The 24,008-nt window shown below is 37.0% G+C and overlaps 1 protein-coding gene across 3 annotated transcripts in view; it reads right to left on the bottom strand.

The window, feature by feature from the left end:
- Positions 1–14,205: 14,205 nt before the first annotated feature.
- The window catches only part of LOC309624396 (uncharacterized protein), a 109,467-nt gene continuing 99,664 nt past the window's right edge, over positions 14,206–24,008 (bottom strand). Inside the window, exons 5-6 of one of the 3 annotated variants that reach the window (XM_082382576.1) lie at positions 22,191–22,279; positions 14,206–21,623 (exon numbers count right to left, since the gene is read on the bottom strand). In XM_082382576.1, coding sequence (XP_082238702.1) covers positions 22,212–22,279 — 68 coding nt within the window. In that variant the 3' untranslated portion in view covers positions 14,206–21,623; positions 22,191–22,211. Of the gene's footprint in view, positions 23,646–24,008 lie in introns of all 3 variants that reach the window. The other 2 variants (XM_082382575.1, XM_082382574.1) reach the window with 2 other exon arrangements.

The following is a 24,008-nucleotide window of genomic DNA, read 5'->3' on the forward strand; positions in this document are numbered from 1 at the left end:
TCTTGTAGATTCAGAAATGAGGTGGTGGGCAAGGACAAGGAGAAAGGCAGAGCTGTTTAGCCTCAAAATCTGTTATCACAGCTTCCTGTGCACATTTGGAAACTGGTGCTAAGCTTGACACCCTAACTAGAAATTTACCTCCTAGCCAGATCCTGGTGGGCATCCTCATTTCACTTTGAGGCAATTAACAGTTCCCCAAGCATACTCCGAGCTATGAAAACTCTTATGGAATGTAACTGCTGTTTCATAATTCTTAAGATTTTTATCAAACTGCTTTTACTATTTTAATAAATAGTTTACCTATTGCAGTTTTTTAGGTCCCTCAGAGTGTAACAGGTTATAGAAGTGTTTGGCTACATTGAAACAGATTCCTGTTACTAGAGAACCATAGTTTCTGCTTTAAATGGCTGGCATTTATCTCCTGCTTCACAATGGTCATGGTAGGAGGCTGAGGTATTTTCTTGCTGAATTACATAAAGCTATCAATATTCTGTCTAAAGCAATTATACTCCAATAAAGGTGTTAAAAATTAAAAAATTAAAAAGATTTTAAATATAAAAGAAAAAAGAAGATGCCTATGTTGGCATTAAGTAAGAGTGAAAGAGGGCACCAACACTATGTGTTCCCCACATTTGTTGGTATCACAGAATCTAACAACATTAAAAAGTATTCATATAGCTTATTGGGTTTGTTTTCATTGAAACGCTTATTATAATATCCAAAATGTCTTCTGATTCATTAGTGAAATAAAATAATTGTGCTCTATATTAAAAAAATATATATTCTATCTAGTTGTGGACCTCACTAAACGTATTATCATATAGGTAAATCAAATACCCCACACAACTGTAAGCCAGGCCTTGAGAGAAATGAATGTTTTAAAAAGTGTTTTACAATGAGAAAAATATGTATATATGTATATATGAATAAGAAGAGAGCATAGCATAATAAGCCCTATGCACCCATCACTTGGATTCAGTCATTATTAGCTCATGGATAATCTCGTTTCTAATGTGTGTTTCATCGCAACCACTTTCCCCCCTCACTCCACCACTGGATTTGAAGCATCCCAGAAATCATTGCATTCATAAATATTTCAATATGTATTTCTAAAATGCAAGGACTTTGAAAAATAGAACCATAATAAAAGTGTCACCTTTTTAACAGTTAAGCATGATTCCTTAATGTGATTAAACATCCAGGTGGTATTTTGCTCAAATTGGGACCCCGAAGTCCACACATTGTATTTGGTTGCTATGTCTCTTTAAGTCTTTTTTATTCTGTAGGTTTCTCTCTGAGAGGAAATGTTGCTTGGAAATTAGCGTCTACATTTACCCTAATGCAGGGTCTAGTGTTTCAAAGAAGTCCCCTAGATGCCTCCATTTTTCTTACTCAGGAATGGATGTAAAGCTGGGAGAAAAGAGAAGGAAAGGAATGGTCAGCTGACCATAGAGCCAGCTTTCTAGCCCCAGCACTCCCACTAGTGTACTGTGTAACCTTGAACTAGGAACTTAACATCTCTGGGTTTGTGTCTTCATTTGTCAAATGAAACAAATGTTTAGTAAGCAATGCAAGAAAGTATTCAACACTCGCTCTGTGGATATGAAGGCCTGGAAAGGGAAGGGGTATCCTGTTTTGTCTTTGGCTAAAGCCTGAGAAGAAAAAATAGATTTAAAACTGAGAATCTGAGTAGAATTTGGGAGTGTATTTGAAAATCTAGGCCTTCAAGTCTCAAACTTGGCTGACTACCATAATTACCCAGGGAATGTGATAAAGTTAGAGAGTTTTGAGCCCCAATTTCAGAGTCTGGGGTATGGGATATATATAGTAAAAATCTATATATGTATAATTTTTAAGTAACTCCCACCCCCCCCCCATGCCAGCATTATTGAGATGCAGTTGAACATAACATTGTCTAAGTTTAAGGTGGTACACGTGTTGATTTGACACATATTTTATATTGCAAAATGATTATCACCACAGCATTAGCTACCATCTCCATCTTGTCACACAGTTACCATTTCTTTTTTGTGGTGGGAGCTTTTAAGGTTTACTCTGTCTTAGCCATATTCAAGTATATGATATAGCACTATTAGCTATAGTCACCATGCTGTACATTAGATCCTCAAACTTGTTAATCTTCTAACTGGAAGTTTGTACTCCTTGACCAATAATGCTCGACAACCCCTGGCAACCACCACTCTACTCTGTTTCTCAGAGTTTGGCTCTTTTTAGATGGCATCAGTATAAAGTCCTCTTATCAAAGTAAACAAGCATAACCTGCTTAAACAGATCTGGTTGGCTCCACTACTTCATTCGTTATATCTTTCCTGAGGACTGATGAAACCAAACAAGCACTCCCTAAACATAGTAGTTCCCAGTCCACGACCTAAGAGTATAGGGACAGTACCGGGGAAAGCTTACTGCCTGGTTCCTCTGTGTCCCACTGTTGTGTGTCATTGAGTGAGCCCTGGGCAGCGACCCTGTGACTGAGACAAGAGCAGGCTCTTACACTGCATGTTCCGTTACACTTCTGCTCTCGGAGGACTCTCTGTTTTGAGTCACCAGCTTCCATTGGAAATAAGCCAGTGTAGCCGAAAGCAGTATGTTACCTGAGTACTGTATGTGAAATGACATCAGATGTATCAACCATAGTAAGTATCAGCTATAATAAGCCATAGCCGTTACTTTTCAGACACACCACCAAGTTAGTAGTACACGATGGGCATGTTGTACTTTGCTTTTTGCTTGTAAATAAAAGCAAAAAGTCAGAATACAAAAGGTGAAGTCTGCTTGGGTCAAGAAACAGGTGAATAATACCTTGGCTTGCAGTTTGTTTAAAAATGAGTTAGAATCCTCTGAAAGCCAAGCTTTTTCTCTTATCAGCTCTCTCTGATGCCAAAACGATGCCACCAGTTTCCTTGGTCTAGGTTCTTCCTTCCCTCCCATATCCTTTCTGCTTAACCTGTGTCTTTGTACTCCCACAAGAGTAGAGTAGAATGGCATGTTACAGGTAAACAGTTGATCTTATCAGCTGGTGCTTTTGGCGTGATACTGGAAAAATTGATATTTGATGATTAGAATTCTCAGAAAGTTATGAATTCTAATCATAAGATATCAGTTTTATAATCTAAATGGTTCTCGGTTTATAGGAGAATTTTCTTTGTTCAATTGAACCATGTTTAAAAAGTATTGTACGTTACACATGCATTGTACATTAGTTCACAAGTGAGTTACTTGTTTAATAATAACTTGCCTTGTTTCAAAAGTATGTATGATACCTAGTTGACAAGTTTACCTACTCTTTGGGGGTCTTAAGACTGTTTTGAATGACAAGTATTATATAAATGCAAAGCAGTAGTATTGCATTCATCACTCTCATTCCTAGAGCATAAGGTAAAAGACCCTTAATAGAATCCAAACACAAAACTATGAGGCCCTGGGCTGAGCCCAAAGCACTGCAGGAATTATTAAATGGTTATTGCAGTTCAAGACTGGTGAACTAGTGTTAAGACTTTAGGTTTTCTGTTGATTTTAAATAACAGATCCCTTGCTCCTCTGTATCAGCCAGTGGTAGATTTTTTTTTTTGAAATCCTCTTCCTTCCACCAAAGACATTATAGATGAGAATGTTGAGTTTCAAAATCTCACAATGACTCATGTAACATGTATATCACAAAATACCATCAAGGCAGGCTTTTGAAGCTGTTCAGAGTTGTGTTACTCTAAGTTACTGTATGTTATTAGCTCAAAGAATTTCCCAAGTAGTACAGTTAGCTGGACTCCCATGATTGCTATTTGTAGAAACAAAAGAGTTACAGATGGTTGTATTAGAGATTGTTTTGCTTGAATACTTACTCCTGTCAATAGATTCAGGAGGCTACACTGGCATAGCACCAAACTGCTTATTTATCAAAGTTGCTCACCATTCTGAAATTGCTACCATTGAATGCCAACATTTGAGTTTTGGTTATCAGAAATATTGCCACACTCCATGAACATTGCCTTGGCAGTTCAAACTAATTTTGGATCTTTCACGGCAGCCTCAGATTTGGCTGCCATAGGGCTCCCTCTGGAGGTCAGCAGAGTCCAAGGTCAGTTAGTAAAATAGCCTTGGCCTCAGGATAAACCCATGTTTTTTCATCCAGCACCCACAAGAATGAGGTCTTATATTTGTGAGCTTAGGAAATGATTATCTGTATGTGAGATTGTAGGAAAGTTACCTGATTATGGGTGTGATTTGATCATTGCTATGTGCTGATATTTAATCTCTGTAGCTTTACATTTCCCTATCTTTATTGAAGTCTTTTAGCCAAAGTGAAAACACAACAAAATAAAACCAAAGATCAGAAAAATACCGAGTTTTAATTTGTTCGTTCGTTTGTATTAAGTGGCAAGGAAACACAGAGTACAGTGGTTCTGGTTCCATAATGTCCACCATCTGGGTAAGAGCAAATGTTCCTGCAGAGCCTGAATTCCATCTAAAAGTGTTTGAAGTACCCAGGAATCAGGGTCAGCAGGTTTGCAGAAGAACTGAAATCTTTGAAGGTAAATACTCATTAACTGGCATCATTTCCAAAATAAAGCAAACTAACTTGCACCAGGTCAAACTCTTGTTACTTCATTTGAATTTACATTTATAAGAATAAAATAATAACTAAACTATGTTCCTCATCCTCTCCCTCCCTCCTTCTTTCCTTTCTTCCTTCCTTCCTTCATTTATTCATTTTCTCTCTTTTTTTCTTTCTCTATTTCTTCTTTCACTCATTTCTTTTATGTTAGCTAGGTGGAATATAATAAATTAATTAATAATATAAATATATTATAAATATATAATATATAAAATAAAATATAAAATATATAATATAATATAAATATATAAATTAATTAATTTAATTATTCTATATCTGGGATTTGTTTCAAAAATAATTTAAGTGAGAGATATGGGGGATATAGATGAAATAACATTGGTCATAAATTGATACTTATTAAAACTAAGTGATGGGTACATGGGATTTATTATGCTGTCATGTCTACTTTTTTTTTTTAACATTTCCACTATAAAAAGTTTTATAATTACTCAATGAATCTAATTGAAAGGGTACAAGAAATAGGCAATGTGCTAAATTTATTAGGATGTGGAGAGAAACTCTTCAAATTTCCCATTTTTTACTCCACATATTATAAAACATATACAAATATAGGAAATGTTAATATTCATAATGTATTCATATAGTAGTACAAGAATACAATTTATAAACAAACAAAGAAAACCACACTGGGGTACATTCTTAAATATCTGGGCCATGATCATCAAATTCAGAAACCTCTGTGGCAGAGAAAGAAGGCTGGACGTATGTGAAAATGACACTGTCATTTAAAGAGAACCAAACAGTCATTTTACTCATTACTTCTCAACTGTACAGATGTTCTCTTCTATACCATTTTTCTTACTTTCTTATTTCTATTTCTAAAAATGCAATTAGATTGTGTCTTAGTTTGGGCTGCTATACAAAATATCATAGACTAGTGGCTTATACACAACAGAAATCTCTTGTCACAGTTCTGGAAGGTAGACTTCCGAGATCAGGGTACTAGCATGATAGGTTCTGGTGAGAGTCCTCTTCCGGGTTGCAGACTGCTGACTTCTCACTGTCCTCACACAGTGGAAAGAGGGTGAGGGGCTGTCTGGGCTCTCTTTTATAAGGGCGCTAATCCCATTCATGAGGGCTCCCTCATGACCTAATCGCTCCCCACAGGGCCTACTTCCTATCATCATCACACTGGGGGGATTACAACATATGAATTTGGGAGAACACAAATATTCAGTCCATAACAGATTGTATTTGCAAAGATGGAAGGGAGTTTTCATCCAAATTCAGCTCCTCAGTGAGGCATTGAGGAAAAAATATCTACGAGCTCTTTGTATTCCCACATACATGACTTCAGAGGCCTGCCCACAATATTCAATGAATATTAACTAACTTCTTACTGTAGAACTACAAACACTTCTTGCCTCCCAACAGACAGATTTATGAGTGCGTGTGCACACACACACACACACACACACACACACACGCATGCCCCTTATCCCCCTGGCATTCACAACTGGCATGTGAGAATCAGGTGTTGAAGCTCAGACATTGATCTTCAGCTTTAAATAACAACAGCACCTAGTGACCTTCAGGTGGGAAATCCTAGACCAGTTTCGGGGCTCCCTGAACATTTGCATCAGTACCAGGGCCATTAAAACCACTCCCTAATTTCTCAGTGAAGACCCAGAGTGACTGGGCTTGAAGAAGATGGAAGGATCAGAATATAGGATCCCTCTCATTGTCTCAGAGATCCAGTGGGGTAACCATATGAGAGTGGTAGAAGGTAAATCAAGAAAGAATCAGCCTTCCACATCTGATCATTTGATTATTTCTCGATTTAATGGGAGCTTGACGCTCTCCCAGGAACTCCAAAACCTGGATTTACATGTTATTGGCAAAATTAGGTGAAACTACTAGCATGTTTTTCTGTATATTACACATATCAGTTATATCAGCAAACATACTTCTTCACTGTCAGCTTTTCGAAATAAATCTGTGTAGATAGTCAATCCTAAATAGAAACTTTAAGAAGGCAATAGAGAACAGATATTTTAAAATTACTTGTAGGAAAGACTAATCAAAATAACAGGCCAAGCACACACTTCCAAATCCATTCAAATGATTAAAAAGTTGTACAAAGAGAAAAATTTTAAACATAGATGTTTAAAATATAGACATTATACATTAGAAAGTTATCTTCATGTATCTGCCATAATTGGACAAGAAACTATGAGGACTCACAAGAAGATAAAAAAGAGAAGGGATCTAAACAATAAGAGTGGAGTAAAGCATGGTAGAGAGGAAGCTTGGGGTCAATAAATATAGGTAACATGGGCAATCATCACATATTAATGAAAAAACTGCATGTGGAACAGTAACATTTAGCCACAGGATAAATGCTGACAGTTGTCCTTTAAGAATGTGAGTTATCTGCCTGGAAAAGGCTTTTAAACTGGGACCAGAAAGAGAAGGAGAGCTGGAAATGCCCTAGGACCACTCTCTCTCACCTCCTGGCTGGAAAAAGATATGGAGAGAGACTGGAGAGGGAAGTAGATCTGTTCAGGAAAGAAATACACTAAAGGCTTCCACTCCTTTGCAGTCACTCCTCCTTTGCAGTAATGGGAGGATGTCTTCAGGCTGCCTGTCTGTCCATGAACCCCAAAGTGAAGTCTGTCAACACAACCAGCACACTGACACAAAGTATGCAGTCAGCCCTCAGGAGAAGACCTGCTGGGGGAAAAGACCCACGCAACTGCAGGGGAAAACCATGCTGGAAAACCATGGTAACTCCCAAAACAGTGACCTAAATTTTTACTCATAAATATGAATGGCCAATGCAGCATCATCAGATATTTGAGAAAAGCCAGTAGAAGAAAGGAAAAGGACCAGGATTAAGCAAAGGGTTAAGCAAACAGAACAGATGACTCTGGGAAAAATAGAAATAATGCAGAAAACCAAAGAGAACTTTAAAAAAATAATTGTATTTAGTGTCCTCAGAGAGAGAAAGGATATTACATCCATAATACAAGAATAGGTCACCATGAAAAAATGAGCCATTAGGGCAATATAAAAATTATTCAAAATTAAAAATATGATTGCCAAAATTTTTTTTAATTACTAAAAACTGACTTGAGTAATAAACATGATTAAAGATAGAATTAGTCGAATAGAAGGTAAAAATAAAGGAAATCTCAAAGGTGCAGAGCAAAAAGGCAGACAAAAATGTGTAAACAAACTGAAACATGGAAGTTCAGTGTAGGAGGTTCATATATTCCTCCACTTACTAGTTGTGACCTTGGGCAAGCTGCACGGTACTAATATCCAACCTTAAATGTGCATTTACTGTTTGCCAGTACTAAGTCCTTACACATGTTAACTCATCTAATCCACTCAGCATTCCTCTATCTGTAGGATATCTTTCTATCTGCCATGATCTACTACACCCTTGATTTGAGGAGCTGGATGCTCTGTAGTACTTTCACCTGATAAATTAGTCTCTTTATAAAATACCAATTAAGTGACATAGAGAGTCCACAACCTACATTTCACCCCTCCTTTCAAAGGTTAGCCAGGGATTCTCTCTCTGCCTTCCTGCAAATTTTGTGGTGCCTGTGGTAGAGGGAAAACATAAGGCACAAACATAGAAGCATCTAGTCATACAGTCAAGAAATCTCAGAGACAAGAGTCAATGCCAAAACAGGCAGTGGTAATCCACTGACATGTGGTTTTGGCCTAAACAGAGCTTCAAATAATATTGAATTAACAATCAACCTTTCTTTTAAAAGACTTGTAGATTTTGTCCAAAATTCTAAATTGTAGTTTCTTATGACAAAATTGGAAGATTTGCACCCCCGTTCCAAAAAAGCAACAAGTCTGCTAATTAAGGCAGGCTATTGTAATAAATAGACTCTAAAATATAGTCCCTCAAAGAAGATAGAAATTTCTTTCTTTCTCACATAATAGTCCAGAGATGAGCAGGTGATCCAAACTGAATAGGTGGCTCTATCTGAGGTCCTCCAGGAACCTGGTGGCTTCTAATTTTTTGTTCCAAAAGAAACATTTTTATTTAACATTTTTGATTAAAGAAATGACTACCTACACCAAAAAACAAATTTTTTGCCTCCTGCAGATATTCAGATATTGAATAAATTGAGGCAAATTTACATCTCCTGCATCTTGCAGATGACAAATAGAAATTTAAAAGCACTAATATTTATAAAGTACTGTTTTGAAGATTATAGATAAAGATATAGTAAAACAAAGTGAAAACCAATAAAAAGTCCTCTGCAAAGCATTACATGTGACCTATAATGACCTGCATGATGCCAAAGAAGAGAAAAAATATGCAATGCTCTGTCTTCATTAGAACACAGGTACCTCATTTGTACTAACTGCAAATGTTAACCTGATAGTCCCTTCATATTCTTATTCACTCTGTAGTGGACATTGTTGAATGCCTGCCCAACAGCCATTTCTCTCTCCTTGTTGACAGAACTCTGATCTTGTGCAGCCATGTGCTTCAGGGGAGCTAGGCCTCAACCCCATCATCAGGGATTATTCTGACTCATCATGAAATCCCATTCTCCTTGCACTAAATATTTGTGAGAAAATAAATGCTTTGAATACAGCCTGGCTCTAATTTGTACCATGTCAAATGGCTTTTATAATGAATAGAAATGATACTGATAAAAATTAAACATCTAGTATCATAATTTCCAGGAGAGAGAAGTCATTCCATCAACATGGACTGGCTTGGAGCCATCCCTGCAGCTGCTTCACCTTTCACTATAACAATGCTGAGAGCAGCAGGACCCTTGTCTTTGGAAACAGCACACACTTTGCCAATATCAATACAATATTTGTTTAGCTCTGACCTTTCTACATCTTCATTCCTCTTATTATTGCATGTAGTAGTCACTGGTATAGGAATCTGTACCCAACAAAGATGCCCCTGGGCCTTTCATACTCTGTGCTGTCCCTGAAATGCCCTTTCTCTTGCCTATTCATTCTTCAACACTTAGATACACCGGCACCACCATCTTCAGGACGGAGTTAATCACACCCTCTTCTGGTCTGGAACTATATTTTCAATATATTTCTATCATTGTACATATTATATTTCCTGATAATTACCTGTACATATATGTTTCTTCTCAGTAACATAGGAGTGCATTGGGCTTAATATATGGTGCTTTTAAATTAAAAATAAATAGAAGAAAGGAAAGGAGACAATAAGAAAGAAAAGAAGAAGGGAGGGAAAGGAAGAGGAAGGAAAGAAGGAAAAATGTTACAGTTTCTTCCTTTTTCCTCAATGAGACCATGATGAAATAACCAACCTGTCCTGTGTTTAGATCCTAGCAGATTATTCCCCAAATTGGGAAAATTTCTGTTCCATCCATGGTTAAGAAACCAAGTGGAAGAAATTGCATCCAAATTTTCTAGAAAAATTGTTTGGGAAAAGTAGATTATATGACTGTAAAGAAGTTGTTGATACCATACACAAAAATGAACTCAAAATGGATTATAGACCTAAATGAAAGACCAGATACTATCACTCCTAGAGCAAAACATAGGCAGAACACTCTTTGACATAAATTGCAGCAATATCTTTTTGGATCCACCTCCTTGAGTAATGGAAATAAAAAGAAAAATAAACAAATGGTACCTAATTAAAGTTAAAAGATTTTGCAGAACAAAGGAAACCATAAACAAAACGAAAAGACAATCCACAGAATGGGAGAAAATATTTGCAAATGATGCGACCGACAAGGGATTGATTTCCAAAATACAAACAGCTCGTGCAGCTCAATATCAAAAAAACTAACAACCCAATCAAAAAATGGGCAGAAGATCTAAATAGACATTTCTACAAAGAAGACATACAGATGTCTAAGAAGCACATGAAAAGATGCTCAACATCACTAATTATTAGAGAAATGCAAATCGAAACTACAGTGAAGTATCACCTCACACTGGTCAGAATGGCGATCATCAAAAAGTCTACAAACAATAAATGCTGGAGAGGGTGTGGAGAAAGGAAACCCTCCTACACTGTTGGTGGGAATGTCAATTGGTGCAGCCACTAGGGAGAACAGTATGGAGGTTCCTTAAAAAAACTAAAAAATAGAGTTGCCATATGATCCAGCAATCCCACTCCTGGGCATATATCCAGAGAAAACCATACTTTGAAAAGATACATGTACCACAATGTTCATTGAAGCACTACTTACGATAGCCAAGACATGGAAGCAACCTAAATGTCTATTGACAGAGGAGTGGATAAAGAAGATGTGGTACATATATACAATGGAATATTACTCAGCCATAAAAAAATGAAATAATGCCATTTGCAGCAACATGGATGGACCCAGAGATCATCATAATAAGTGAAGTGAGTCAGAGAAAGACAAATATCATATGATATCACTTATATGTGGAATCTAAAAAAATGGTACAAATGAACTTATTTACAAAACAGAAACAGACTCACAGACTTAGAAAACAAACTTATGGTTACCAAAGGGGAAAGGTTGGGGGGAGGGGTAAATTAGGAGTTTGGGATTAACATATACACACTACTATATATAAAACAGATAATCAACAAGGACCTACTATACAGCACAGCAAACTCTACTCAAAATTCTGTAATTAACCCATATGGGAAAATAATCTGATAAAGAATAGATATATGTATACGTATAACTAAATAACTTTGCTGTACACTTGAAACTAACACAACATTGTAATCAACTATACTCCAATATAAAATAAAAATTAAAAAAAGAAGTGGTTGACATTTGGAATAAACAGAAAGAATAAAGTGCTACTGACCTAAGAGGCAAAGTTAGACTTTAATATCATTTAAATGAGATCAGTTTCATTGAATTGGAAGGGCTGTGAAATCAGGCAGGCCTGCTGGAATCTGGGCTTCACCCCTTGCTGGCAGTGTGACCTTGAGCAACTTACCATCTGCCAGCTTCTGTTTCTACATCAGACAAAATTAGTACAGTAATACCTGTCTTATAAGATCAATATGTAGTCTATATTGGGTGAGATAACTACATCTATCTCAATGCTGGGCACAGCAGTTTAGATGTTAGCATCTTCCATGCATAGCAAGTACTTACTTAGAATATATATATATGCGTGTATATACATACATATATATACACACACACACATTTCTTCCCACTAATACATATATGTACTTATATTTAACATATATACGTGGTGTGTATTTTATATATATATATATATACACATACACACACACACACACACACACACACACACACACACACACACAGTTGACCCTCAAACAACGTGGGGGTTAAGGGCAACAACCCTCCGAGGAGTTGAAACTTCCTGTATAATTTATAGTTGTAACCGTGGTTCCTGGTATCCGCATGCAAGGACTGAACCAATTGTGGATCGTGTAGTACTATAGTATCTACTGGGAAACAACTGTGTATAAGTGGACCTGTGCAGTTCAAACCCATGTTGTTCAAGAGTCAACTCTATACTTAGATATATAAGTATATATATATATACTTAGAAGAAATATGTATACATATATATGCACACATATGTAATGAGCTGGGGAGGGCTCATGGTGGAAGTGGGGATACTGACCAGGATGAGAGGATTGCCCTGGCTGGTGAATAGTGAAGGAGTTTTTAGGGGTGTTGGGCCAGCTCATACATATTCTGATTTATACTCTGTAGTGATTCTTTTAGGATGAGTCAACTCTCCATAGAACCAACATTCCCAGACGAATTTCTTCTACCTAATTTGAAGCCTGTGGGTTGCACAGGCCTCAGTAAGGGGGCATGAAGATTCTCTGAGGACGGGGACCATGTCCAATTCAACTTTGGGTCCCAAGTGTGGCGCACTGAGACTGGCACCCCAGAGGTGGCAATGAATTTCATCAGAAGAAGGAACTCGTGAAATCACACTAAGGTCCTGTCTGAGGCCTAACTGCTGAGATTTACATCAACAGCAGAACCCAGAAGTCCTTGCCAAATTTTTCTTTGATGACATCTTTTTAAGACCTGCATAATATCAAGCAGGAAAGAAGTAGGGCTTCATTCTTCCTTGACTTTCCTCACATTCCCATTTTCTCTCAGTGCAAGGAAACCTTTGTCAGCTCTGTGGCTGAGACAGCAGCCTTTCAGCTGTGGGAATTTTCCAGTTGCACGAGAGAGCTTCATTAGAAATCATCTGTACTCTCACCCTGCAAAGGAATAAAAAGAAGAAGAAGAAAGAAAGAAATGACTCCAAAAAACAGATATTTTTGCTTTTTCTTTTCCTGACTCTATTTTCATGTGTTATTAGCTGTATGTTTAAAATTATGTCATTGTTTATGATTTATAAAGTTCTAAATAAAATACTGTTTACAGTTACACAAAGCACAAAAGATGTTAACTAAATATGATGGAAAGATGGCGATAGCTCTCCAGTCTGAACGCAAGAGGAGAACCCCGCTGGGAGCTGACTAACATGATTTGTTTAGTCAGCATTTGGCAGCCGCAGTGAAGGACAAACACAGCAGATACCAAGTGGAAATATCTGCACTACATGTCAGAGAGTCAGCCAGGCTTGGTATAAGAAATAACATTGTTTGAGGGAATTAGAATTATGAAATGAAGTATGTATGTAAGTAGGGACTGTCTAAAAACTATTAAGTAAAAATATATGGTTTCCCCTTTTAAAACTCCTTTGAAACAAACTTTATAAACCTCATTTTGAGTTTAGAAGTAGGCAAGCATTTAGTAGTTTAAAGAGGCCTATTCACTTAAATTCCAAAAGGCTGATAGATAATTAAGATACCTGAATTGTCTAGCAGAACATGGCAGAGATTTGGTTTCATAATTGTTTCAGGTGAAGTATTACATTTCAAAAAAGTCTCTGTGTGGTTTGGGAAGCTGATTCACAGACTTTGAAGTCCACCTGGTATTATGTTCTAGGCCGAAAAAAGGCATGAAAGTCATGAAAGAAGTGATGTCCTCCACCCCCATGTGATGTAAAGCCTGGTCCACCACAGCCAGATGGTGAACAGTTCTTGGATGGACTCATAATGGTCTGTAAGGGCCCTGGTACACCTCCAGTGGCAGAAAGAACTGACCAGGCGAACCCTGTAGCAGAGCTTGTCCAAATTCTTACAGGGATTCAGGATCTGCTGGGTTGGATCACAGGCCATGGAGAACAGAATCAGAAGATATTCATTCATTCGGCATCATTTCTTGCCTACTAGGTCAGTAGTTCTCAACCCTGGCTGCACATTTAGAATCCCCTAGGGAAATTTTTTTTTTTAATTAATTAATTTATTTATATTTTATTTTTTTGGCTGTGTTGGGTCTTCGTTTCTGTGTGAGGGCTTCCTCTAGTTGCGGCGAGCGGGGACCACTCTTCATCACGGTGCGCTGGCCTCTCACTGTCGCGGCCTCTATTGTTGCGGAGCACAAGCTCCAGATGCGCAGGCTCAGTAGTTGTGGCTCACGGGCCTAGTTGCTCCGCGGCATGTGGGATCTTCCCAGACCAGGGTTCGAACCCATGTCCCCTGCATTGGCAGGTGGATTCTTAACCACTGCGCCACCAGGGAAGCCCCCCTAGGGAATTTTAAAGCATTCTGATGCTTGGGCCCCACCCCCAGAAAATTTGAATATATTGATTTGGGGTAGAGCTTGGGAGCAAATATTTTTCAAGTGTTCCCCAAAGTGATTCAAATTAATAGCTAGGATTTTAAAACATGGCTCTAGACTATAAACTCCTTGAGGGCATGCTTACTACCACCACTCATCTTAGCATCTACTGTAATGCCTGGTCCATGGCACATGATAAATATTGTTGGGGTGAGTGAAATAGAATAAAAACAAAGGGTTCTCTTCTAAACCAAGATCAGCAATGTTGCTGACAGTTCTCCTTTATGTTTATCTCTACACCCTGATGCACACCAGAGGGTCGCATGGCACTTGTTAGCACAGTACCTCACTTAGACCTGGCGAAGTAGGGCCCACACTTTGGAGGGCCTTCCTCGAAATTTCTAAGTCTCTTCCAGTGCCTGTGATTGACTGGGAATGGCAGTGCCCTCTTTGTTTCTGCACTCTCTATTTTGCCTGTGTGCTCAACCAGATACCTCCAGGAGCTTCTAGTCTCAGGAGAGAGGGATTTGACAGACAGCAATTCCTACAATCCTGGTGTCCCCACAGATATTGAAGCAGATGTGGAGTTTGAAAAGTACAATTTCTGAACCTTGTGTTTTAAAAAAGAATGTTAACAATGTCACAGGGATAAAAATAACATTCAGTTATTTATGTCTTTGATCCTGCCAAATAGATGCTTGGGAAAAGCGAAGATTCTCAACTTCCGACTTTCCTGAACAGAATTTGAATTTAAATGACAAATGCTTTGTTATTAGGGTTTCTCTTCCAGTCCTTTCAGTTTCTGAATGTCCTCATTTGTGGTAAATACAGGGAAGATTCCTGTTAGTTGCAAGATTGCAAAATAGAGAACAGATTTTCCCAGGGTGTTTTTTTCTTTTAATATTTATTTATTTATTTGGCTGCATCTGGTCTTAGTTGCAGCACGTGGGACCTTCACTGTGGCATGCAGGGTCTTTCGTTGCAGTATACCGGCTCTTCTTTATGGCGGGCTGGCTTCTCCCTAGTTGTGGCACGCGGGCTTCAGAGCTCGCGGGCTCAGTAGTTGCAGCATGCGGGCTCTCTGGTTGTGGCACACCCCACGGCATGTGGGATCTTAGTTCCCTGACCAGGGGTCAAACCCCCGTCCCCTGCATTTGAAGGTGGGTTCTTAACCTCTAGACCACCAGGGAAGTCCCTCCCAGCGTGTTTTAAGGGACCCGTTCACTTAAACAAATAGGGATGAAGAGGAATCATGTTTAAAAGTATCCTTCCAGGGGTTTTGTGGGAGAGTGGGTTTTATAGCATCAGAGGTGTTACTGGTTGATTCAGACCAGTCATCCAGCCAGCTGTAGTGACTTTCCAAAGCTATTTTGGGAACCTAGAACTATCCATTTTCACCTCCCCTCATATTACCACCAAAGAGAGGTACTGGAGAAGTTGATAGACTATTAATTGTGACAATAACTTGAGACATCAATCCACGAGTCTTCCTTTCTTCCCTTTGCTACCACAAACCCCTTCCTGGGTCAGAGAACAGACATAAATACAGATGTATAGGATCAGTAAGGACCAGCCAGGTATGAGACAAAAACACCGGGGGAATCAGAAGTCAATTAGATGCCCTACTCCACCTGCTAGAGGACAGTCTATAGAGCTATTGGAGAGAAAGCCGGGTGACTCCTTGAAGAAATCTTGGAGTGTTAGAGTTGGAACACATTCTTTTCACACCGTCACTCTCTTCAGAAAGGAGAGCACTTGTCGTCATTTCCTATAAAGAGGATCCGCAAAGAAGGTCCTGTGAAGTTCAGGGGAACACCTGAACACAGGGGCTTGCTGAGTGGCAGAACCCACTGGCACGTCCGGGGCTGCCAGGGCACAGGCAGAAGACATCAGAGAGCTTTGGACACAGGCAGAGGGCATCAGAAAGAGGACAAGTCAGGAGAGGCCACAAATCACCTCCCAGTTTTCCACAGAGCCAAGGTGGTTGTAATGGTAAGTCCAAGCTTCCCAGTGGCCCAGAGGTCCCATAAGATGGTTGGAAGCATAAGTCATCTTGCTAAGCAAACCCCCATTCCCTGGATACACATGCAACAAAGGGACAAGTACCAGCCTTACTTAGTCCCAGGGAAGAGGGGCCCCTGTCCTTGACCCCATGATTGAGAGGGTTCTGCATATTGCCAACAAATGCATTTGCCAAAACCACATGGTACTGCTGCCACCAGGGATCTGAGATCAGAGCTGGCACAGACTGACACTTTTCAGGTTCTAGGGAAAGCTTCTTCACTCCTTTAGATACTCTAAACAAAAGGCAGTTGTGTCCAAAGCCCTGAAGGTTTGTGGGCTGTGCTTCTGCAGAGGTTGCTTGGAAGTATGGGGAGAATTTTAGCAGTGCATTCAATGCAAATACTTCAGGGAGAAAAAAGACAAATTTATTTATAAGCTCTTTCTCTCAAATAGTGTGAGTGCAGAAGATTCCTTTATAATGAAATATTTGTTCCCTCACAGTGTCAACTGTCCATTTTCTTCTTCCTCTTCATGTTTAAGTTTGTACTTCCAGAGGTGTTCATAAATTTGCCCAGTATTTTCAATAGTTAACCTGATAGCTGAGAAACAACTGTAGTATTGTTTGTATAATCCTTAAATGTGTATATATGTAGGTCTAGTTGTAGCACGCATGAAACATGATTCCTTTCCTTTATACTGGCAATTTCATGGGCATTAAATTCTAGAATGACAAATCATTTTACTTTTTAAAAAATATTTAATAAAATTTAATTTAAATGCTTAAAAATTTTAAATTTTCAGTTTTAATAAATCATTTTGACTTAAAATATGGTGAAAAAAATGAATTGCTACACTGTAATTTGTAGTTGCCTTTTAATTTTAATAAATAATTTAAAATATTTTAAAAGAAATCTTACTTATTTTAGAATTAAAAAATAGTTTTATTTGTTTACATCTATTTTAAATTTTCTTAAAAATTAATCCAAATTTTATACAGGTTAAATATAATTACATTTTATTTTTTAAACTATTTAATTATTACTGACATAAGAATACAAGTTACGTGTGAAAAAAAGTTTTTTGAGAGTTAAAGAAATTCACATTTTATTTATATGTGTGAAAATTTTGATCATATCAACAGAGTTAGTGCCTTTACTTGAAGGTCAAAAAATTTAGATTCTAGGAAACAAATATATATTAATTTCTGAACTATTGCTCATCCAAACATAGCCAGCCCATCAAGAGAACACTCAGTCATGTATAATCCAAATTAAATCTAATTGATTTAATTGATATTTTGCTAACTCTAAGCTTTATATATATTTTTCTGACTTGTTCTTACAAAGTATATTTTCAAGTTAGGACAATAGAACATATTTCATTTAACAATTTGTTAACTTGATTAATAGTTCTTAAATATATAGACTTAAGATATGTGGGCCTCCATTTGCCTCAGGCCTTATAAAGGTTGGGTAGGAGTGAAGGAATTCTGCCAAGAGAGACTCATGGCAGACCACCACTCTGGGGATGAAGCAGAAGTGAATCTCAGGATGCCAGGAGCATACAAGGATTCCTCAGCCAGCAGGAACATACCCACAACCAGACTGGGTGATGACATTGCCAGCTAGAATCAGCAGAGAAGTGACTGTAACCCCCTATTCAGTTTCCTGCCCACTGTCCTGTGTCAGTTAGCTCATTTTTCCTGATCTTCCCATCTCCCTGAAGCCTTCACAAAAGTCAAGCATGAGATTCCACCTCTGGAATTTCAGTAAGCGTTGGGAGTGAAGGCAGTTTGAAGAAAGAATTTTGAACTGGATAGTGATTGAAATAATAATACCTGAATTTGACCACAGATATACTAAATTAGATGGACACTTACCTGATTGTACTATATTTTATTTTCCTGCTGTAACAGAAATGGGGGCTTGTAAAAGGGAAATGGGCACCAATACAAAAACTGAGTTTCATATTTGCCAACATCTGACTTGCACTTTTACAATGCATACCTCTTACTAGTAGCACCTTACTGGAGAATAGAACACCTTTTAAATGGTAGAGATCAGCAAAGGTGGAAGGATGGGGATTGTTGATTTCTTGGCTTGACACAGTAATTTGTAATCTGAGCTGTACAATAGAATTACCTAAAGGCTTCAAAAATAAGCCAATTTCCTTGCCTCACCTCAGACTAATTGAATCTGAATCTCTGGATATAGGGCTTAGTATCTTAGTAACTCAGGTGATTCTGGTTAAGTGACCAGGGTTGTAACGCACAGGGCAGGTGTCTGCCTGGTCAATTCTTTGCCAGTTTTATATCTGTTCCTAAATCTTGTCAGATTCACCAGTTAATGCTGCACTCTTTCTTCTCTCCCTATCTGTGTTGTCATGGTCCAAAATCCTGCCAACTTGTTAGGTCCTTTGCCTCAGGCGCCTTGCACAACAATTTGTTTACTGAGGAGTATGACAGTCATAGCAGTGACCTGGGAAATAAACCTGTGTCAAAGCCAGTTAGTCTCACTGTTTCTATTTTAATGAAGCAGATCAATTAAGAGGGCTGCACTGGAAAATTCCTGAGCTGCCAGACCAGCAGTCCTTGGGTGATTAGGCACCAAATTCATTCATTCATTCATTCACTCATTCAACAAGCATATATTGAGCACCAACTACATGCTCAACACTGGAAATAAAATGATGAAGAAAGATACAATCTCAACCTTCAAAGAATTGCTTTTTATTTGTCAACTCAGAAATCAGTTATTTCTCAGCCACCTGGAGTTTACCTGTTCTTAGTCCCCAAACTTACCACTCCTTTCTAGACTATGGAATTTGATAGGCCAGTATTTTTTTTTTGAAGAGTCACCAATTTTTAATTTTACAAGGTAAAAAAAATCAAATGGAAGTCTTTTTAACACACGAAACTTAGCAAGTATATCATCTCAGCATAAGGAACTGCCATTTAAATGAAATAAACTTAGCTTCATGAAAAACTCTACACTATTTTTTTTCTCATTTTGCTGCCTCCCAACAACCTTTCTCTACAACATTTGTTTAAAACCAAATAACTAACTTTCTTTCTTTTCTTTTTCCTTTCTTTCCTGATAACGAATAGTACCGGTTATCCTTCTCCAAATAAATATTCTAGGAACTAAATTATACTTCTGGCCAAGATGGAGTAACAGGACCAGATTTATTCTCCCACCTTTAAACAACCAATAAATGAGGAAAATATACGAAGCAATAGTTTTCAAGACACTGGATATCATACATTGAATAACTGTGATTCCTAAAAGGAAGGAGACAAGTGAGATGAGCCCTATATTTACCATTGCTTGCTGTCTTAAAAGAGATTCCAGTCTGTAGTGCAGAAAAGGGAAAACCCAGGTGGAGCCTGGATGATTCCCTGACTTGAGAGGGAGCTGAAAGTCTGGCGTGAACAAGGTGACTAGAGTTCACAGGAAAGAGTACTGAGAAAAAAAAAGCTGTACAGAGCTATCTGAAGATCTGAAGAGTTTTCCTTGAATCTTCGGTTGAGTACCAACGAGCATATGCATGTGAGGAAACTGCCTTAGACCAGGGACAGAATCACCTGGAATGGGTAAAGGAAGAGTGCCTGGCACTCGTACAGGGTCAGAATAGTTCTTGTACCCAGAAATCACACTGGAAAACCTCATGATTCATGGGGCAATGGGTAAAGTACTTAGAAGGATGTTGTCTTGGTAGTGGCGAATAATTAGTTCTATACTGAGGACTGTTCTGATCCCACCTAATAAATCATAAAGCAAGACTTGAAAAAATCAGATTCTTTCCACATAACATAACTATGTCCCAGAACAAAGTGCAAGAGTATTTATGTAAGTATCGTAAAAGTAAAACATATAACAAGGTAAAATTGACAATGACTGCCATCAAATAAAAAATTACCAGGCATGCAAATTATTACTAGGGATCAGGAAAAATACAACCTCATAGTAAAGGAAATAATCAGTCAATCGAAATAAACTCAGAACTAAATATATTAGAATTAGCAGACAAGAATATTGAAATAGTGATTATAACTATATTTGATATTTTCAAAATGTTAAATGGAGACATGAAAGATATAAAAAATAGACCCAAATAGAAATACAATGTCTAAAATAAAAAATACACTGGGTGTGATTAGCAGAAGATTGAACATTGGATATAAAAAAAATTAGTGAATTTTCAGATAGACTGATAGGTACTATGTAAAATGTAATGTGTAGAACAAAGGAGATTTTTAAAAAGTGAACAGAGTATCAGTGAGCTGTTGTACAACTTCAGGTGAACAAATATATGTGTAATTTGAGTTATCAAGAGATGAGAGAATCAGGGGAAGGCAGAAAAAAATTTGAAAAAATAATAGCCAAAAAACTTTCAAGTTTGGTGAAAATTATAAACCCCCAAATTCAAGCACAAGAAAAATAAAGAAAACTACACCAAGACACATCATAATCAAATTCTTCAAAACTAATGACTTATATACTGAAAACAATAAAACATTGCTTAGAAAAATTGAAAACCAAAATTAATAGAGAGATATTGGGTTGGCCAAAAAGTTCGTTCAGGTTTTTCCATAACATCTTAAAATGTTACGATGAACTTTTTGGTCAACCCAATATATTGGATATGAATCTAGAGATATGAATATAGAGATATATTCATGGGTTGGAAGACTCAGTATTATTAAGATTTCAATTTTCTCCAAGTTGATCTGTAGATTCAACACAATCCCAATCAAAATTTCAGCAGGCTTTTTGATAGAAATTGACAAATTGATTCTAAAATTCAGATGGAAATGCATAGGACCTAAACTAGCCAAAATAATTTTGAGAAAGAACAGCGAAATTAGAGGACTAACACCACTTGGTATCATGACATTATAAAGTTACAGTAATCAACTCAATGAGATGTTCGCACCAAGATAGAAATATAGATCAATGGAAAAGAATGAGCCCCCAAATAGATGAACACATATATACACAACTGATTTTTGATAAAAGTATAAAGACAATTCAATGAGGGAAAAAATAGACTTTGCAACAAGAGATGCTGGACATTTGGATATCCACAGGCAAAAAATTGAACTTGGATCTGTATCTCCCATTACCATACAAAAATTAACTCAAAATGGATCATAGACCTACATGTAAAACTGGGAACTGTAAAACTTCTAGTGGAAAACATAGGAAAAAAAATCTTTGTGACCTTGGATTAGGCAAAGATTTCATAGATAGGATATGAGCGGCTCATAAGTATGAGAGTCATAAAATGAATGATATGATGTTATGACTTATTGGCATGAGTCATAAAAGGAAATGATATATTGAACTCTGTCAGAATTTAAAACTTCTGCTCCTCAGAGGACACTGTTAAGAAAATAAAAAGACAAATTACAGACTGGAAGAAAATATTTATAAATAATATATCTGATAAAGGATTTATATCCAGAATATAATAACAAACTCAAAATTTAATAAAAAGAAAACAACTCAATTTTTATTGTTTTAGAATCAATTTCAATTTTGAAAAACAAGGCTTTTTAAAAAATGTCATTAGGAAAAGACATAATTTATAAATTTATAAATTATAAAAAACATAATTTAAAACCAGAATTTCTGTCAAATAAACTCTACCTTAATTTCCAAGCCACTGTGGCTACAAGAGACAGATATCAATATATAACAAATAGGATAACAAATAGAATTGGAACTAAAACTAAATAAACAAACAGATAGTTACTCACTAAAATAAAACTCTTAGCCAAGTCAGTTGCAAAGAGATATGCAGAATACTTATAGAATGAGTTGCATCTTAAGATATATTCAGCAAGATCTTATACTCTATTGGCTACTTAATAAACTGATGCAAAAAAAAATTTTTTTGTAAGAGTAGAGGAAGGCAGATGGGCTGTACATGCACAACGCTTTTATTACCTGTGCATGAAAACATCAAGGTCATCTCCTGAGAGTTGGGAAAGGGAAGATGTCAGTCATCCATGGGGAAGTGGAAAATATAGAGAAGGCTGGAATCATCATATGCATGGTATACATAGAAATACATTTGGAAATTACCAGAAAATCCAAATTAAAAATACTTTGATCCTATCTTCTTAAGCCAATGAGAAATATCTTAAAATTACACTTTTTTGACATTTAAATTCAGTCTTCTAAATTGCCTCCTGAGTCTAGAAATGTGATAAAAATCCTTGAACTAGTCTTCACTCTTGCTCTCTTATGTTACCTTGGTGACAGGGATGGAGAAGATGTGTTCACTATATAGCTAAGAAATCCTCAAGATAGTAAAATATGGTCAAAAAGCAAACAATCAATAGCTTCAAGGGTATATCTTTACTGAGAATATGTTTGGCCTAATCACCCATTCTTTGCAGTTCTACATTATTTTATTATGATTACATATATTAAGAATAAAAACCCTAAGGCAATCTAAATATGTATATCAAGTATATATATGCTATGAACCAACAAGCCAAAATCTAATTGTCTAGCCAGAACTGATGACTGCTTAGGGCATCCATGATAAGTTGTAGTCTTCAATTAAGGAACTAGGTGGTCCTGGGGGTCTTGTTTCTCCTATGCTTTCAAATGACACAAGAACTTTTTAAGACTTCCATCAAATGTTTTACTGATGAAGCTTTTGGGGTTTCACACAGATCTTGCTTGTTGATCTCAGACACTGCTATGCAGGTCTAGCAAGTTATTGGACTCAGATTTGAAGCATTATTGGGTGAACCAGAACCAAATTCTCCCAAAAGAAGGGATGGAAATTTAAAGAGTTCCAGAAGCAAAATCTAGGACAACTTTTAGCTTTTGACTAATTTGTGTGACAAAACAGTCACAAACCCATGAAGGAATCTACATTGTTAGTTCTACTGGAAAGAATATGTTTTAAAATATTAAGTCCTTTGTGCCTTTCTAAAAAACACCAAATGTATCTGTTCACACCTGAATGTTACCAAACAGTTTTAGTTAATACTAAACAGTTAAATTTTGACTACCAAACAACTTTAATTAATACTTTTTCATTACATCTTTAAGTATACTTTCTCCAGATATTTTTTTTTCCTGGAAAAATAAGCCTAATTTTTGCCTTTGTCTTATTTTGTTAGGATCAAGTACAAGCCTGTATAATATGCCCGTTTTGCTGGTGTTGCATTATCAGCAAAATGCAACAAATTGGATCCTGTGTAATAAACTAAGAAATATTTTAAGACAGAACATAAATTTTACACAGCTTGAAATACCCATCACCCTCTGCTTGGGATGGGATCATATCTTTTTATCCATCTTTCTCTGGCTACTGACGAGAACCGAGAAATACAGATGTGCATGAAAGGACGGGTACAGTGTGCTGACGCATATATATGGAATCTAAGGGAAAAAAAGAAGAAAATTTTTTCAAATTTAAAAATTAACAAATTTTTAGTGCCTAAGGAAGGGGGTTACACAAATGTCTTGAAGACCTTACAAATATTTTTGACCAAATAAATTGTCAAAGGTTTCTCTCACACCTTCTCAAAGAAGTCTTTAAAAACCCATTCTAGGAGAGGTAATGTCAACATACAGAATTATAAATAATCTCTGAAGATGAAGTATTTGGATGAACCATCACTTTCTGTTTTTTTGTTTTATGAAGTTCGCCTTTCAAATATTATTTTGATGTTTACCTTATCCAAAATCAAAGACATGAAAGCATTCTAATGAGCTGTTGGCTAGTTTCCTTTGTCCTTAACA

This window comes from Balaenoptera borealis (assembly GCF_965194805.1).
Source record: "Balaenoptera borealis genome assembly, chromosome: 2".
NCBI classification, from domain to species: Eukaryota; Metazoa; Chordata; class Mammalia; order Artiodactyla; family Balaenopteridae; genus Balaenoptera; species Balaenoptera borealis.